Source organism: Trichomycterus rosablanca, chromosome 16 (assembly GCF_030014385.1).
Source record: "Trichomycterus rosablanca isolate fTriRos1 chromosome 16, fTriRos1.hap1, whole genome shotgun sequence".
Taxonomy (NCBI): domain Eukaryota; kingdom Metazoa; phylum Chordata; class Actinopteri; order Siluriformes; family Trichomycteridae; genus Trichomycterus; species Trichomycterus rosablanca.
In genome coordinates this window covers 30,339,432-30,355,798 of record NC_086003.1, presented here as the reverse complement: position 1 = coordinate 30,355,798, position 16,367 = coordinate 30,339,432, and the positions used below count along the sequence as shown (strand labels likewise).

Sequence of the window (16,367 nt, the reverse complement as noted above, 5' to 3'; positions counted from 1 at the left end):
TTACATCTACAAGGTGGACTGACTAGGTAGGAGTGTCTAATAGAGTGGACAGTGAGTGGACACGGTGTTTAAAAACTCCAGCAGCGCTGCTGTGTCTGATCCACTCATACCAGCACAACACACACTAACACACCACCACCATGTCAGTGTCAGTGCAGTGCTGAGAATCATCCACCACCTAAATAATACCTGCTCTGTGGGGGTCCTGACCATTGAAGAACAGCATGAAAGGGGGTAACAAAGGTCTGTTCCAGGTTCAAATCTCAGCCGTGCTATCAACCGCACAGGTGTCCACACAGACAGATTGGCTATTTCTGAGAATGAGGGGTGGTCAAAGCTCCTTGTGTCCAGTGTTTCCCAGTGGGACCGGACCCAGAACAGCCAGGATAAAGCGGCTGAAAATAAACTGATCTTAATTAGAAATATGTCACACTTTTAAACCTCTTGCTGTAAAATAATCACACACAGGTTTTCTGTTCAGGCATTAAAGTGGTTTTAATATTTAATATTTATTAAAAAAAGTGTAAGTCATTTATAAAATACATCAGAGACGTGTTTCAGTTCATTATTCAGTACGAGAACATAAACTTTCATTTTCTCACATCATCAGACAAATAATTTCAATATTCTACAGCAAAATACATGACCAAAAGTATTGGGACGCCCCTTCTAACGACTGAATTCATGTGTTCCAGCCAGTACAATTTATTCCAACATGTGTAACAATGAATTATAATGCTTCTGACTTTGCTGCAACAGCATGAGCAAGCTCCCGAACAGGGCCCTGACCTCAGCCCCCACTCAACAGCTCTGGGATGAACCGGAACTCCATCATTAGTGCCCAGCCATACTCACTGGACGGGCACAAATATACTTTAAAGTCTTGTGAGAAGCTTCTCAGAAGAACGGCTGTTATTCATACAGAGCTCACTCTATTTTTAATAGAATGTCCAACAAGCTCATGGTCAGGTGTCCAAATACTTTTGGTTGTATAGTGTATATGGACATCACAGGATATTGGAATTTGAGCCCGTCGGGCATGGACGTTGGGTGAGAAGGTTCACTAGTGTTTGGTTTGGAGTTTTTAGAATTGACCACGAATCTGGAGACATCAAGCTCAACCAGGATGGGTGTCTACATACTTTTGGCAATATAGTGTATCTATCATGATGTGATTATTGTTGGTCCTGATTAGTGCAGGCAATGTAATGTACAATAGCCACTGATCAATCAGGATTACTCTGTGTGTGTGTGTGTGTGTGTGTGAGAGAGGTTCTGGGTCTATAAGGGCAGCTGTAGCCTAGTGGTTAAGGTACTGGTCCAGTAATCAGAAGGTTGCCGGTTCAAGCCTCACCACTGCCAGGTTGCTACTGTCGGGCCCTTGAGCAAGGCCCTTAACCCTCAATTGCTTAGATTGTATACTGTCACAACTGTAAGTCGCTTTATATAAAAGCGTCTGCTAAATGTAAAAGGTTTAAGAACCAAAAGTGCACGTCCAACCGCAAAATAATGTGAGTTTATAAGGATATAAAAGTGTAAAGAATATAAATATTAGCACCCATTTCACAGACACTGATCTGTATCAGAACCGGCACTGAGAATCATCCTTCATGTAAACATCACGTGTTTAATAAAATCTGATACACCACAAATATGTCAAACATCAAAAAAATCATTAAATTCTACCACGTGTCCATATAAAGAGGTGACGTGAATTCGGATCAGCTGTGTGTAGGACAGTTACGAGTGTGTGTTTCACCTCAGGCACGTGGTGAGGGGTGTCAGATACCCGTATGGGCTCTGAGTGAGGACCCGGTGAGGGGCGTGTCCCCGAACACGCTGGCGTAGGAAGCTTTGAGGAACTGGACGTAGTTCTGCAGGCTGCGGTTGGTGCTTTCGGACTGTTCCAGACGATCCTTGACGTCCTGCAAGCGACTCTGTTGCCTCCTCTCCGCCTGGGAGGTACACACACACACACACACACACACACACACACACACACACGTTTCATTAACAATACAGACGCGACTCAGAACAGTCGTATACAGAACAGATATAGACAGTCATTAAACGAGTCTAAAGATGGTCCTTAAGAAAAACACTCACCTATAGGGCAATTCAGTGTCTCTAATTAACCTGACTGCATGTTTTGGGACTGTGGGAGAAAACCGGAGGAAACCCACGCAGACACGGGGAGAACATGCAAACTCCACACAGAAAGGACCCGGGCCGCCCCACCTGGGGATCGAACCCAGGACCTTCTTGCTGTGAGGCGACACGCTCCGAAAGGCTAAAATGAGCGGAACCTTGGACTCATCTGACCACAGAACGCGTGTCCACAGTCTTCTGGTCCATCTGAGATGAGCTCAAGGCCATTCTGAAGCGTTTCAGTGCTCGGTGTTAAGTAACAATGGTTTTCTGAAGTGCTCCCAAGCCACACAGTAGCATAGTACGATGTCGTCTGAGGGCTCAAAGGTCACAAACATTCAACGGCGGTTTCCGGCTTTGCCCCACACAGACCGAAATCTCTCTGGAGTCCCTGAATCTTTCCACAATATTGTGTACGGTAGATGGTGAAAAACCCAGATTATTTGCAATCTTGCCTTGAGAGCCCCCCCTTGCTCGGACAAAACTCGTTTTGTGACTGTGTAGGCGCAGGGACGGCTGATAGCAGAGCTGAGTGGGCTATCAAATACAGAATGATGTCATAATTAGTCCTACTTTTGAATGAATTGGCTGGGGTGCACAAACTTTTGCAAAAGAATGTGTGTACGTGAGGGTCGAGTTGTAGCCTAGTGGTTACGGTAATCGAGAAGTCATTGGCACAAGTCCCACCACTGACAGGTTGCTGCTGTTGGGCCCTCAAATGCTTAGACAGTATAGTCAATCAATTTTCAATGCTCTATCCAAAGCAACTTACAATTATGACAACTGAGGGTTAAGGGCCTTGCTCAGGGGCCCAATACAGATACAGTATTAGCAGGGCTTAAACCGGCAACCTTCTGATTACTAGTCGAATACCTGAACCGCTGAGCCGACAGTGTGACGTAGCCTGAAACACACTCACCTCGTCTTTGGCCCGGCGTAGCTGATTAAGCTCTGAGGTGGTTCTGCTCAGCTGGTTCTCCAGGTCTATCACTCTGGACTGGGTGCTACGTTCCTTAGAAGCGGCTCGCTCCCTGGTCTGAGACATCTGAGACACACGACAGGTCATGCGCATTTATAGAACAGATATGCATCATTTAGAACCCAGACTAGAACGCAGCGCTGAGGTTTGGCTGCCTCTTCTTCATCCAGTCTCTCATATAGAGTGATGGCTAGCACGTGCTTCCTCCTAGACACATAATTAACCCTATACATACAGACCTGTCGCCTGGCGTCCTCCAGCGCCTCCTCCAGCTGCCGGTTCAGGATGGTGCACTCCCGAGACTTCTCCTCCAGACGCGCCTGGTTATTGAGGACGCTCTCTTCTCGCTTCGCTACCGCCTGCACTAGCTCTCTGTTCTGGGAACTGGCCTCGTCTAACTTCCTGCTCACAAGGACAACGAGTAAACAGTCAGAGCTTCAAAGAATCCAACATTCAGTACACGGTAAATTAGCCAAAACATTATGACCACCCAGTAAAATGACGATGCCAGCTTGGTACCAGCGACAGAGGTTCCTCTGAGAATCTGATCAGCAGACAGACCCAAGGGACTTTGATCCAGTTTTCTTTATTTAATAGCATGTGGACGATCCACCTCACAACATCCAGAAGATGAAGGTGCTGCTGGTAACATCGTGGTACCAGATACTACGGAGACCCTTCAGATGTCTTATGGAGTCCATTGTGGAGTTTAGTGGACCAGAGCTGGTCCTAATGTTTAGGTTCTTTGGTAAGCGTTACCATAATTCGGTGGCGACGTACCTGTCGAGGTTCTCCACTTTGTGCTGGAGCTGTCTGTTCTCCTCCTGTAATGCAGCGTGCCTCTGCTGTGCTTTCTCCAGGTGAGAGTCCTGCTGCTCCACCTGCTTAACAAACCAGGAACCATCACTGACGGCACACACAGGAGCACAGAGAAATACTGAGTTAACCCCGCTCTGTACCACACAACCGTCAAGCCACTAGTCTCGCTCGTCTTGATCATCCACCCAGGACTCAAGGAAGGCGAGCGTCAAGGTTCTTCTCTGTACTGGCACCCAAGTGATGGAACTTGTCTTCAAAAGACGTTTAAAGACCTTCATCACCTCTTTACTAAGCACTTAGGCTGAGCAATGACATGCACTAACCTTCTATAGCATCTTATTAATAAAAAAGAACATTTGTTTCAGCAGATTTGTATCCTTCAACTAGAGTAATGAAATGTTTACTGTGGAAGCTCCTCTGTAAGTCGCTCTGAATAAGAGCGTCTGCTAAACGGCAAAAATGTAAGTGTACAATAACACCTCGCCCTACATAATAATTCGTTTCAAGACTCATGACTTAAGTCGAATAAACCTGTTAAAAATTAGACCTAGACACCTCATAACAAAGCTAATAAAAGTCCGTCCACAGTCATTATAATAAATCTATACAGTTTCATTCATCTTTAATTCACTTTAGTTGTTTTATTTCAATGTTTCCTCTTTTCTTGTTGATGATTGTGTTCCTTATCTCTGAAGCTTCGTCTTTAACGTGAGCTAAAATCCCTTCCTCATCATAAACAATCATCAAAAACACCGTCCGACTGGAGTTAATAGCACAGGCTGTAGAGGCGACCTTTCACCCTGTTAATAGTGTTTTATTATAGCCACCTTATCGTCGAACAATAAAGCATGCTATGCTTAGTAGCCATGGGGACAAATATTAAAGTCACTGGAGCTGCGGGTACCAACTTAAAGCTTTTAAATCATTTTATTTACTATTAAATATATTTTAATATATATTTATATGTGATTTTTGCTGACCGACGTGCCGTCAGTCGAATTTTTTTACTGTGGAATTTAGTTTATCTGTATTATAGTGCCACTAACACTAACATCACAGATGTGTGGCGCCACCTGGTGTCCGAGCACCATCAGTACACAAACTATCCAGCAGTAAAAACTTAACACGGTAACAAATAAAGCAAAAAAAAAACCCAAACAAAGTAATTTAAATGTGTTAAATATCAGAGCTCTGCATACACTGACAAGATACACTGCAAAGCCAGAAGTATGTGGACACCCCTCCTAATTACTGAGTTTGGGTGGTTTGATGAGTTTAGTCTGAAAGAACTTCAGCGGCCTACATGAAGCCCAGATGCTACTCGGCACTACTGAACACTTTCTTTTAGTCCAGCATCGGTGCCTGACCCCACAGATGCTCTTACTGTACCTCACGGGCACAAATTCCAACAGACACACTTCAAAATATTGAGGAAAGCCGTCAACATCCGCACAATGAAGCTGAACACTATGAATACACACGCCCTCGGTTCTGAGAAGCGATGTCCAACAAGCTCGAGCGAGAGAGAGAGAGAGAGACTGTAAACACGACGGGTGGGGGGTTTGAATCCCAGGCTTAGCTTACATATAGAAGGTGCATGGCGGTATGTGAACCTAGCCGTTGTGGGGCGTGTATCAGTGCACCCTTAGTGCAGGTCCCAAGCCTGGATGAATAGGAGGGTGGCATCAATAAGGGCATCCACAATGGACAGGAAACATTCACTCAGTTAGTTGTGACATATGGGCAGTGGTAGCTCTGTTGTTAAGGTGCCAAACTAGTAATCAGAAGGTTGCTGGTTCAAGCCCCTCACCACCAAATCCCCACTGTTGGTCCCCTGAGCAAAGCCCTCAACCCTTAACTCCTAAAACAGTCGTGTTCAGTCACGATTGTAAGTCGCTTTGGATAAAAGCGTCTGCTAAATGGCACACATGTAAACGTAAATACCCCCCCCCCCCCCCCCCCTCGCCCCTACAGTCCTTCCTCGTTCTCTCTTCCGTACACACCTTCAGCCGGAGCTCGGCGAGGGCGGCGGTGAGCTCGGTGCCTCTCCTGTCCTGCGAGCGCCCTCTCTCGTGCGCCTCATGCAGCTGGATCTCGGTACGCCTCAGAGCCTCGGGTAACGGCTCCAGCTCGCTCAGGCGACCCAGCATCTGCTTCCTGGCCTGTTCCAGCTCCTGATCCAGCTCCTCCCTGAGAGCCCGGGACTCGCGCTCCGCCTGCTGCACGCGTATACTGTACTCGTCCGCCTCGGCCCGGGTCTTCTGCAGCTGAACGCCGGGACACAGAAACACTCAACACACACACACGACTGACACGGCCCTCACGAGGTGGCTCAGTGCCTTAATGGACCCACCGCAACCCAGGTCAGGATAAAGCTGATGAGCAAACCTGGATCTTGTAGCTGTCCACTAAACTCTCGTACTGCTTCACCGAGGCTTTGACCTGGTCCACCTCGGAGCGGGACAGGGACAGCTTCTCCTCCACCGCCGCAAGTGTCGCCTACACAAACATATTTAACCATACACTCAATGGACGAAAGTATTGGGACGCTCCTTTTGTGTGTTAAAGACACAACAGTTGCTAACAGATGTAAGAATAGGGGGGAGAACATGCAAACTCCACACAGAAAGGACCTGGACCCAGGAACTTCTTGCTGTGAGGTGACGGTGACAGGCGACAGTGCTACCCGCCTGCTCTGGAATGTACCGGAACATCAGCATCAGTGCCCAGCTATACAAATGCTGTCATCTTTAGACTGAATGGGCACAAATTCCCACAGACATGCTCCAAAGTCTTGTGAGAAGCTTTCTCAGAAGAGTGGCTGCTGTTTCAGATATAAAAAGATCACATAGAGGTCACTCCGTTTTAATATCGTTTGTTTTTAAAGTGGGATGCCCGACAAAATCATGGTCAAGTGTCCAAATACTTCTGATGCAGCGGGTCAACCAGGTCAGAATAATTCCCTGCATTTCTGCACAAGAAGAAGCTCCATGGTTTGGAGAGAAGTGACTCTTATATTTGGAAGGGTTGAAGGTAAAAGAGGAAGAGGACGGCTACAATTAGAGGAACAACAAAGGAGCCATTAAAAATTCTGAAGAGCCAAATAATAGACAGGATAGTGTGGACAGTGGTAGCTCAGTGGTTAAGGTAGTGGACTAGTAATCTGAAGGTTGCCGGTTCAAGCCCTATGACTACCAGGTTACCACTGTTGGGCCCCTGAGCAAGGCCCTTAACCCTCAATTGCTCAGAAAATGTGTTCGTTCATAATTGTAAGTCGCTTTGGATAAAAGCGTCTACTAAATGCCGAAAATGTCCGGACAGGGTCTTCATATGACCAAACGTGCCACACGTTTTTTGGATGCCGCCAATTCTACCAGTCCTAAAACTATCACAGACGAGCTTTAAATGGTCAAAAATATGTGGACACCCAAGTTTAAGCCAAAATCCCTCACGATGTTCCCCAGACTTCATTACAAACGTCCTGCCGGGTGAGACGAACACACTGTGCTGCACCTTGAGGCTCTGGTTCTCCAGTCGGACCGTGGTGCTCTCCGAGGTGAGGATGTGCAGGCGGTCCAGCAGGCCGTCTCTCTCCGCCCGTACTTTCTCCTCCTGTGTGTGGAGCTGCTCGGTCAGGTCTGTGATTCGGCTACAGAACACACAAAGTGCAGCGCATTACAGGCTGTCGTTATATACACCGGTCAACCAAAACCTCCTTGTTTCTACACTCACTGTCCATTTTATCAGCTCCACTTACCATATCGAAGCACTCTGTAGTTCTACAATTACTCCATCTGTTTCTCTACATGCTTTGTTACCCCCCACAGAGCAGGTATTATTTAGGTGGTGGATGATTCTCAGCACTGCAGTGACACTGACACTGAGTGGATCAGACACAGCAGCGCTGCTGGAGTTTTTAAACACCTCACTGTCACTGCTAGACTGAGAAAAGTCCACCAACCAAAAATATCCAGCCGACAGCACCCCGTGGGCGGCGTCCTGTGACCACTGATGAAGGTCTAGAAGACGAGCGACTCGAACAGCAGCAATAGATGAGCGATCGTCTCTGACTTTACATCTACAAGGTGGACCGACTAGGTAGGAGCGTCTAATAGAGTGGACGGTGAGTGGACACGGTGTTTAAAAACTCCAGCACAACACACACTAACACACCAGCACCATGTCAGTGTCACTGCAGTGCTGAGAATCATCCACCACCTAAATAATGAAAACAGGCTAAAAAGATATGTAGATAAATAAATGGACTACAGTCAGTAATTGTAGAACTACAAAGTGCTTCTATACTGTATGGTAAGTGGAGCTGATAAAATGGACAGTGAGTGTAGAAACAAGGAGGTGGTTTTAATGTTATGGCTGATCGGTGTATAATGGCACAGATACCCATCCTTTTAACCCTCTTTCTTATATCTGGGCATGGGACCAGTACTGAGAGTTCACTGCTAGGCTGTGAGATTTGATCTAGCCTGGATAGTGCGCTACTATGAATGACAGATTCCTCAAAGCTACAGCATCATATAACATTCTCTACATCTGCATCTAGTCAGTGCTCACTTGTTGAGGACCGTGATCTCCACGTCTAGCTGTCCCTTGTCCTTCAGCTCTTTGGCGTGGCGACTGCTCCAGCTCTCGGCCGTCACGACGGCTTCTGCCAGCCGAGCTTCCTGTAAACCAGAGTTCACCTTCAGATCAACGGGTCCATCTCAGAGCGTCTCTGCAGGATTAATCACGTGTACAAAAACATACGGTTTCGTTTTGCATTCCCCGAGTCTCCTCACCATCTCGGCCAGCTTAGCGTGGAGCTGACCCGAGGTGTCCTCGCTGCGCTCCGCTCGCTGTTTAAGGGCACGCGTGGCTTTCTTCAGAGCTTCTTTATCTGCCTCGGAGCGCTGCTTCATCTCTCGCAGCTGAACCTGGGCCTGCTCCAGATCCTCCTGATGCTGACCCGCAGCTCGCTCCAGGTTCTGCAGCCAACGGGAGCACAAAGTTCTTTTTGTTCGTTTACTTGTCTGTTCAAAAATAATGGAAGTTTATTTGCAATTCTTTGTGTTTTCCAGACTCTGATAAGATGTCCGTGGAACCTTGATGTTAGAATTTTTTAGAACAGAACGCCTTCATTCGTCATTTATACATATACAGATGTACAGTACGGCTTCACTCTTTCTTCGCATATCCCAGCTTGTTTTGAAGCTGGGGTCAGACAGCAGAGTCAGCCGTTGCTCAAGGGTCCAACGGTGGCTGCATGGCAGAGCTGGGATTCGAACTCTCAACCTTTCAGTTGATAGCCCAAAGCCATACCCAGTAGGTTACCTGTGATGAAGGTGAGTGGTTTGAAGCTCAGACAGACCCACCTTGTTTTGTTAAGTACAGAAATAGCTCTGGCTGTGCTATCAACCTGGCTGGGCATCCAAACAGACACAACTAGCTGTGCTTAAGAGAGGATATTGAATGTGAGCTCTGCTGTCTGGTTGCGATGCCTGGACTTTATTTGCAGAGTTCATAGCGTGTCTCTATATACATGATACGCCTCTCTATTAGACCCCGGTACTGGCGGGGGAAAAGATGTGGCCATCGGCTGACTTATAATAGCCTCGGATCTCAGCCAGTACGACAGTGGTACAAGCGGTGAGAGAATTAAAACAGGGGCAGTGCCAGTGATCAGAATGGGAGGGAAACGCCAGAGAAAGCGAGAACAAGCACTCTACAGGGCAAGCCGTAGCCTAGTGGTTAAGGTACTGGACTAGTAATCAGAAGGTCGCTGGTTCAAGCCCCACCACTGCCAGGTTGCCGCTGTTGGGCCCTTGAGCAAGGCCCTTAACCCTCAATTGCTCAGACTGTATACTGTAACTGTAATGTCTGCTAAATGTTGAAGATGAAGATACAGCGAGCACTAACCGAAAACGCTGAATGGCTAAGATGTGAATCAAAAACAAATGAACCGATTCGAATCACGAACCTAATTCCCCGGGGAAACCAAACTCTCAGACAAGGGAGTCGAGAGCGCTTACTGGCAAACCAGCTACTCAGTCCACCAAGATGCCGTGACCGACTGCAGACAGATGTTCAGACAGATTCAGTAGAAATGAATCACTGAATCATTTAGTGTAACTCTCTGAAAGGGAAGGAATCATTTGGAAATGATTTGGATCACATAGAGCGAGAGGTGGAGAGCTTTCGTTTTCTAATTGCCTGGGTCATGCAAGAACAATGACACAGCAAAGAACTGAGCTGCCCTCAAATGGCCCCGGAGTCAGCTGTAGTGCATTAGCGCTGACGAGCACTGCAGCTACTGGACCTTGTAGTCCGCTCGGGACTACAGCGGGTCGATCAACGCTGCAGTATTTCCCATTACAGTGCTTCTGGGTGATCAAGTATAACCTGATCGTAAAGATGGTAATTCTATCTATATAAAATAATCCACAACACTGTAAAGTGTGCAAAAATTAATTAACAACATAAATAAAACAAAAATGAATTAGATTACGGATTGGAGAGCCCATTTTGGAGGCAGACCCAGACGTTAACGTGATTAATGAATCCAGTGGGGAGTAAAAGCTACAGGAATAAATCAGGGTGAGTTATGAATAGACGTTTCGCTCCATCCTGACGTTGTCTGGTGTGAGAAATGAAGAGGGCGTGGTGTACCTTGATCTGCACAGACAGGCGGTTATTTTCTGCCTCTTTGCTGCGTAGCTGGCCCTGCAGATGAGCTCTGGTGGATTCCAGGGCTTTGGACAGTTCACCCGTGGTCCTTAAGTTCTCCTGTAACAGCGTGTTAGACCTGACAGTAAGAACCTTCACTGAGGTGAGGTGTGGTGTGTAAGCGAGGTGAGATCGGGATCTGCTCACAGTACCTTCTCGTTCTCCAGGAGCGAGGTGAGCTGACTGACTTCCTTCTCCTGATCCTGCAGCTTCATCTGGAGATGCTGGAGGGCAGAAAGATGTCTCAGTGTTGAATTTTATTATTTTTTTAAATTTTCTTTTCTATTTTTTCCAACCCCAGTCTAGTCGTGTGCAGTTACCCCGATTGCGTCCTCTATACTGATTCGACCCTTCACCGCTGACTGAGGACGCCTCTCAACGGACGTACACCCCCCCCCCCCCCTTCCCGGCACGTACAGTCGGTACAGGCTGCATTTTTCACCCGCACGAGCCGAGTTCATACACTTGACGGGCACCGTGTACGGAGGGCCACACCCCCATCAGCATCATTCCCCGGCCCTGTGCGGGCGCCGTCAGTCAGCCAGCAGGGGCCGCAGTCGCACCAGTTTGAGGATCTATGATCCGACTTCACCCCCAACCCTGAACGACGGCCAATCGTTGTTCATGCAGCCGCCCCGCCCAGTCGGAAGGCAGAGCTGAGATTCGAAACCCCGACTCTGGTGCGCTGGCGTACTTTACCGCTGCGCCAACCTAAGTGGTCGCAGTGTCCGGTCGATTCTACATCCTAACATGGCATGCTGCAAAGCAAAGCAGCTTCCTGCTGGTGGGGCCACTGAGCGCTCAGTTAGAAAGCAATCTACAATACTGGGTGACAGTACGGACGGTTTATTCACATGCGGTTTCGTATGAAATGTGGGCGTGGCTTTACCAATCTTTAGCGCTTCAATTAAACTACAACCAGCGGTAACGGATCAGAAAACGTCTGACGGGGTCACTACCTGGGGTAATGCAAAACCCGCTCCCACCATCTCACAAGCTCGCTAGTCGGCGTGCTGGATTTTCCACAGCATTCTCAGCCGTGCTTCTGATTTTAAGTGGAATGAAACAGTTGAGCGTATTTGTGAGAACGACGGCTCATGTGGACGCAGCCTCAGAGCTGATAAATAAATCTCAGCAGGCTAATTAATCGGAATCATGTCGCATCCTTTCACAGTGAAAACTAAGACTGACCGAGTTTTCAGCCTCCACATCAGTGAGTCTCTTCAGGAGAGAATCTTTCTGCTCCAGCAGCTGAAGTGAGTCCATCTATCAGGAGAAGAAAATACCAGTCAGAGTCCACAAATATAAACCACAAACCATTACACAGTGAACATTTCTGCTGGGAATAAGCTGGCACCTCACGCTCATGCTGCTCCCTCAGCAGGCGTCTGAGGGTTCGGTTGGTTCTCTCGAACGTCTCCAGTTTCTGCAGTAGGAGATCCTTCTGCCGGGCCAGCAGAGACGAGTCCGACCCAGTGATCCGCTTCTCCTGGGTACACAGGAAGCAAAATGCCAGGTTAATGTGATTTATCTTCACAATATAACAGTCAACTGGTAATTAGATCCATTCAAAATCAAATCCACGATACAACTGTCAAGGAAAGAAGATCACCTACAGTCCTGGATATTCTGCTGAGAGTGTCACGGAGGGCCAGAACCTGCTTGGTGGCGGCGGTGCTGTCCAGTTCTGCTTCCAGAAGCTTCTTCAGAAGCAAATCCTTCTCCTGTTGCAGGCTCTCCCTTTCCAGCCTGGCAAAGAGCACAAAGAAGCACATGCTGGCACCATTGTTCGTCACTTTGAGGTGGTCCCACTCATAATTCTGTTCTTTGGCGTTTCCTTCGAGTCCTATTAACCCCACAGAACAAACCATTGCTCGAAAACTAGAAGACTTGTCTGTATTTAATAGTTAAAAGAGTTTTTTAGTCATTTCCAATCCTGATTCTAAATCCACTGGCATTTGAATTATTCGCCACACAGAGCTGTAGCATTAGGAGATTCATGTGGCAACCCCCCAACACTACACATTGCAGTGACAGTGGGAAGAGACGCCGTTTGACCTTCCCTTCCTCAAACATGGCCAATTGTGTTTGTGTGGACGTCTGGCCATTGGTCCCTGGGCAGTTGTAGCCTAGCGGTTAAGGTACTGGAGTAGTAATCTGATGGTTGCCGCACCACTGCCGGGTTGCCACTGTTGGCCCCTTGAGCGAGGCCCTTAACCCTCAATTGCTTGGACTGTATAATGTAAGTCGCTTTGGATAAAGGCGTCTGCTAAATGCTGAAAATGTAAATGGTCAGTGGCTCGGCTGATTCAAACTTTGGTTGGACCTTTGTGCCACCCAAAGCGTCCTAGGCTGAAGTGAGCAGGTGCTATTCATAAAGCTGATATTTCCACGACCGTGACAGGAGCTCTAAGTGAAATAAATGGTCTGAGCTACAGAAACTGTGGATTTATCTCCAGACGGCGCCACATAGGGTCTCGACCCAGTGCTGTGAACCACTGGGTATAATGCATAGAAAATAATGGACTCCCTGGAGACCTAAATACCGGTTCTATAATGGCTCCAGTCAACGTGGCCTCACAGGATTAAAATAGACAGTCTAATCGTAGTACCCCGTCTGTCTTGTTTGGTCTGGTTTGTCTTCCTTCCTTCCGTTTATACCTGCCATAGCTGTTCTCCTCCAGCATTTTCTCCATGGACTCCCGGAGGAGCGTGTTTTCCCGCTCGGTAATCTCCAGCTCCTTGGCGACCTCGGCCAGCTCCTCTTCCTGCTCGGCGATGACCCGCTGTGAGACGTTGAGCCGCTCGGACTGACGCTCCAGCATCTGCTCTTTCTTACGCAGCTCCACCTGCGAGCACGGTCGGAATATTAAGCACACCTTGTTCTCTTCAGGTACAGACATATAGCAGGATGAGAATCAGAAATCAGACTGTGAGCGGAAGGTGAGTGGTTAAGGTAAATGGCTATTAATCAGAGGGTTGCTGGTTCAAGACCCACATCTGTTGAAACCAAATTTACTGTTGACTTACCTCGTTCTTCAGAGAGCTGACCTCTGTCATCAAGCTATCAATCTTCCTCTCGTACTGGTTGATGCGTCCGTGCAGGGCCACCTCCTCGTCCGTGGACAGATCCTCCATACGCAGAGCAGAGTCTGGCTCGGGTAGGGGCGTGATCTCCAAACGATGGGTGGGACCCTAAGGCGTGCGATACAGTACAATACGTTCTTACCAACTTAAACTTAAGCACACAGAAGGAACCACAGGAAGATCATGCAAAACCCTTGACCTGATAGACAGTATCCAGTGGTCAGGATTGAACCCATGATTTTAGGACCCACATTTGGACCTGTGCACCTTTAATAAAGCATTTGTTCGACTAGTGGTCTGACTGACCTCCCACTTGTATGTAGCGTCTCTTGTTGAGGCTTTTCCTGGAGGAATCCACGGTACCCTCGTCTTTACTTTAGCAGTGGGGCGTAAACATCCTTTTGCCTTCCCCTGCACGAAAAAAACGTACACTGACCTCTAATAAAACGCTTAGAGCATCTAAACAAACCACCAATTTATTCATGTAATGCCGTATTTATGCTCATAAGCATATTAATAAACACTGAGCAGTGATGCTGGGCTCCACATAACGTTTCCACAAACCAGAGAAGATGGTCAAACCTGGCTTGGCTTCATGCTGTTGGACTGTGTGCACTTCTTCACATGCACATGTACGGGTGTACTTTCGTTCACGTGCACATGCAGCGGTGGCGAGGAGGCGCTGGTTCTCATGCCGTTGCTCTGTGGAAAAAGTCCAACACAATCAAGTCACAATTTACAAAGACGCCAAACTGAAGGATGCACCCACAACCAGTGTAAATACGGGGTGTAAATATGGGGAATTTTATGTGAATGTGGAGTATTTTAAAGTCCTTGAAGCTGAAGCTCATGATTTGACCATTATCAACCAAGCCAATTTAACCCCCCGTTTTAAAAGTGTAACTTTCAAAACCAAAAAAACATTTACAATTTACAATTATGGCATTTGGCAGGCGTGTTTTATCCGAAACGAACAGTACATTGCAAGGAGTTAAGACCTTGCTTAGGGGGCCCAACTGTGACAAACTGGCAGTGATGGGGCTTGAACCAGTAACCTTCTGAACACTAATCCAGTCAATAGTTCCAGTAGAGTAGTAGTTAGTTTGACCTCATTTATTAAAAAGTACATGGAACAGTGGTCTTCAATAAAGCTGAAAGAAAATTTAGGAGGTCTGTCATGAAACAGAAGCTGTTGGGACACAGGCAACACTGTCCACAGTCAAGCAAGCTTTTCATGGCCATGCACCAATGCTGCACAAAATGAAAGTTTTTACTCGTGCTTACTTTATGCTTCTTTAAATCCAGACCATAACATCCATAATCCAGACCAATAGTTTTTGGACAGTCTAAATTCAGGAATGTTTTCAGACAGATTGCATATATGTACATTTTTTATTTGAACTGCATCACTTAATATAACACGTTAAAACATAAACATCTGAATAAAATGATGTGTCAAATGTGCAAAGTGTAATAAATAAACAGTCCAAATCTGACTGTAGTTGTTTACAATAACAATAAACAGGCAGCATACTACTATACTAGATAGTAATGTAGGTCAGTACATTACACAGAGGGTCCGTACTATTCTTACATACTAGTTAGAAAGTAGTATGCGGATTTGAACACAGCCGTTATATTTCTTAAAATTAATTTAAAAGAAAATAAAGCTTGCAAATGCAATCACGTCATATATAGCGAGTAAATGATAAAACATCACAAAAAACCTTTCTTACCATCAGAGATTACCTCACAAAAGGTACAGTTTATATGTTTTTTAACCAAATCGCCTCAGTTAGCAACCAAGCTAACGCCTCAGTTCTCATCGCTCGAGCCGTTCTTCCGCGAGACACGTTCTGCCCGATTCTGATTGGCTGATTCAAACGGCTCCGACCGCCGAACCGATCTGTGATTGGTGGAAGTCACTCAGGTTTATCGGACGTTGCTGGGAGTAACTGTATCCATAGTAACCAAGCCTAACACAGAGCAAGCATCAGGTTGGTAGGGACTCTGCAGCAGCAGCGTGTCAGGACTCATCACCCAAATAATCATCACCCGTTTAAATACCCCCCAAAAACAATAAACAATAAAACAATACATCCAAACCTCTGTACTGCTTATGGGTGATTTTAACATCCATATTGATGACAACAACTGTAAATTTGCCAGGGAATTTTTGGAATTGTTACAGTGTTTTAATTTCACACAACATATACATTTTCCAACTCATAAAAAAGGTCATACTCTTGACCTTGTCTGCTCTACTGGTGTCCTAGTTCATCAGCCGTCCAGCCATGACCTTACTGTCTCTGATCATTTGACAATCATCATGGACATTGAGGTCACTAGGCCCATCACTAGAGCTAAACGTAAAATATCCTTCAGGAATCTTCAATATATCTCTCCCTCTGCTTTCTCAGATTCTCTTGTTAAAAAGATGTCTGTCTGTCCTGTACTGTCTAGTAATTCATCTGACCTTGTCGATTACTATAATGACATACTCGCCTCATGTCTTGATGAGCTGGCTCCTTTGAGAACCAAATTTGTTTCATTTAGTCATTCCGCACCATGGTACACAATTGAGCTTCACCAAATGAAATCCCGTAAACGCCAG

General features: G+C 46.6%; 1 protein-coding gene across 2 annotated transcripts; it reads right to left on the bottom strand.

The window, feature by feature from the left end:
- Positions 1-480: 480 nt before the first annotated feature.
- On the bottom strand, positions 481-15,603 carry odf2a (outer dense fiber of sperm tails 2a). 2 transcript variants are annotated; one of them, XM_063011513.1, is made up of 19 exons: positions 15,490-15,603; positions 14,336-14,455; positions 14,060-14,164; positions 13,697-13,861; positions 13,328-13,515; positions 12,283-12,415; positions 12,024-12,155; positions 11,858-11,932; positions 10,819-10,890; positions 10,610-10,726; positions 8,743-8,928; positions 8,519-8,628; positions 7,460-7,595; positions 6,335-6,445; positions 5,950-6,213; positions 3,908-4,011; positions 3,367-3,529; positions 3,068-3,193; positions 481-1,955 (listed from the first exon to the last, which is right to left on the bottom strand). In XM_063011513.1, the coding sequence occupies exons 1-19, from the start codon at positions 15,490-15,492 to the stop codon at positions 1,782-1,784; spliced, it is 2,484 nt and encodes an 827-aa protein (XP_062867583.1). In that variant the 5' UTR covers positions 15,493-15,603; the 3' UTR covers positions 481-1,781. The 2 variants fall into 2 exon arrangements, with proteins under 2 accessions (XP_062867583.1, XP_062867584.1); XM_063011514.1 differs by having other exon boundaries at positions 3,908-4,008; positions 15,490-15,602.
- Between the last annotated feature and the right edge of the window lie 764 nt (positions 15,604-16,367).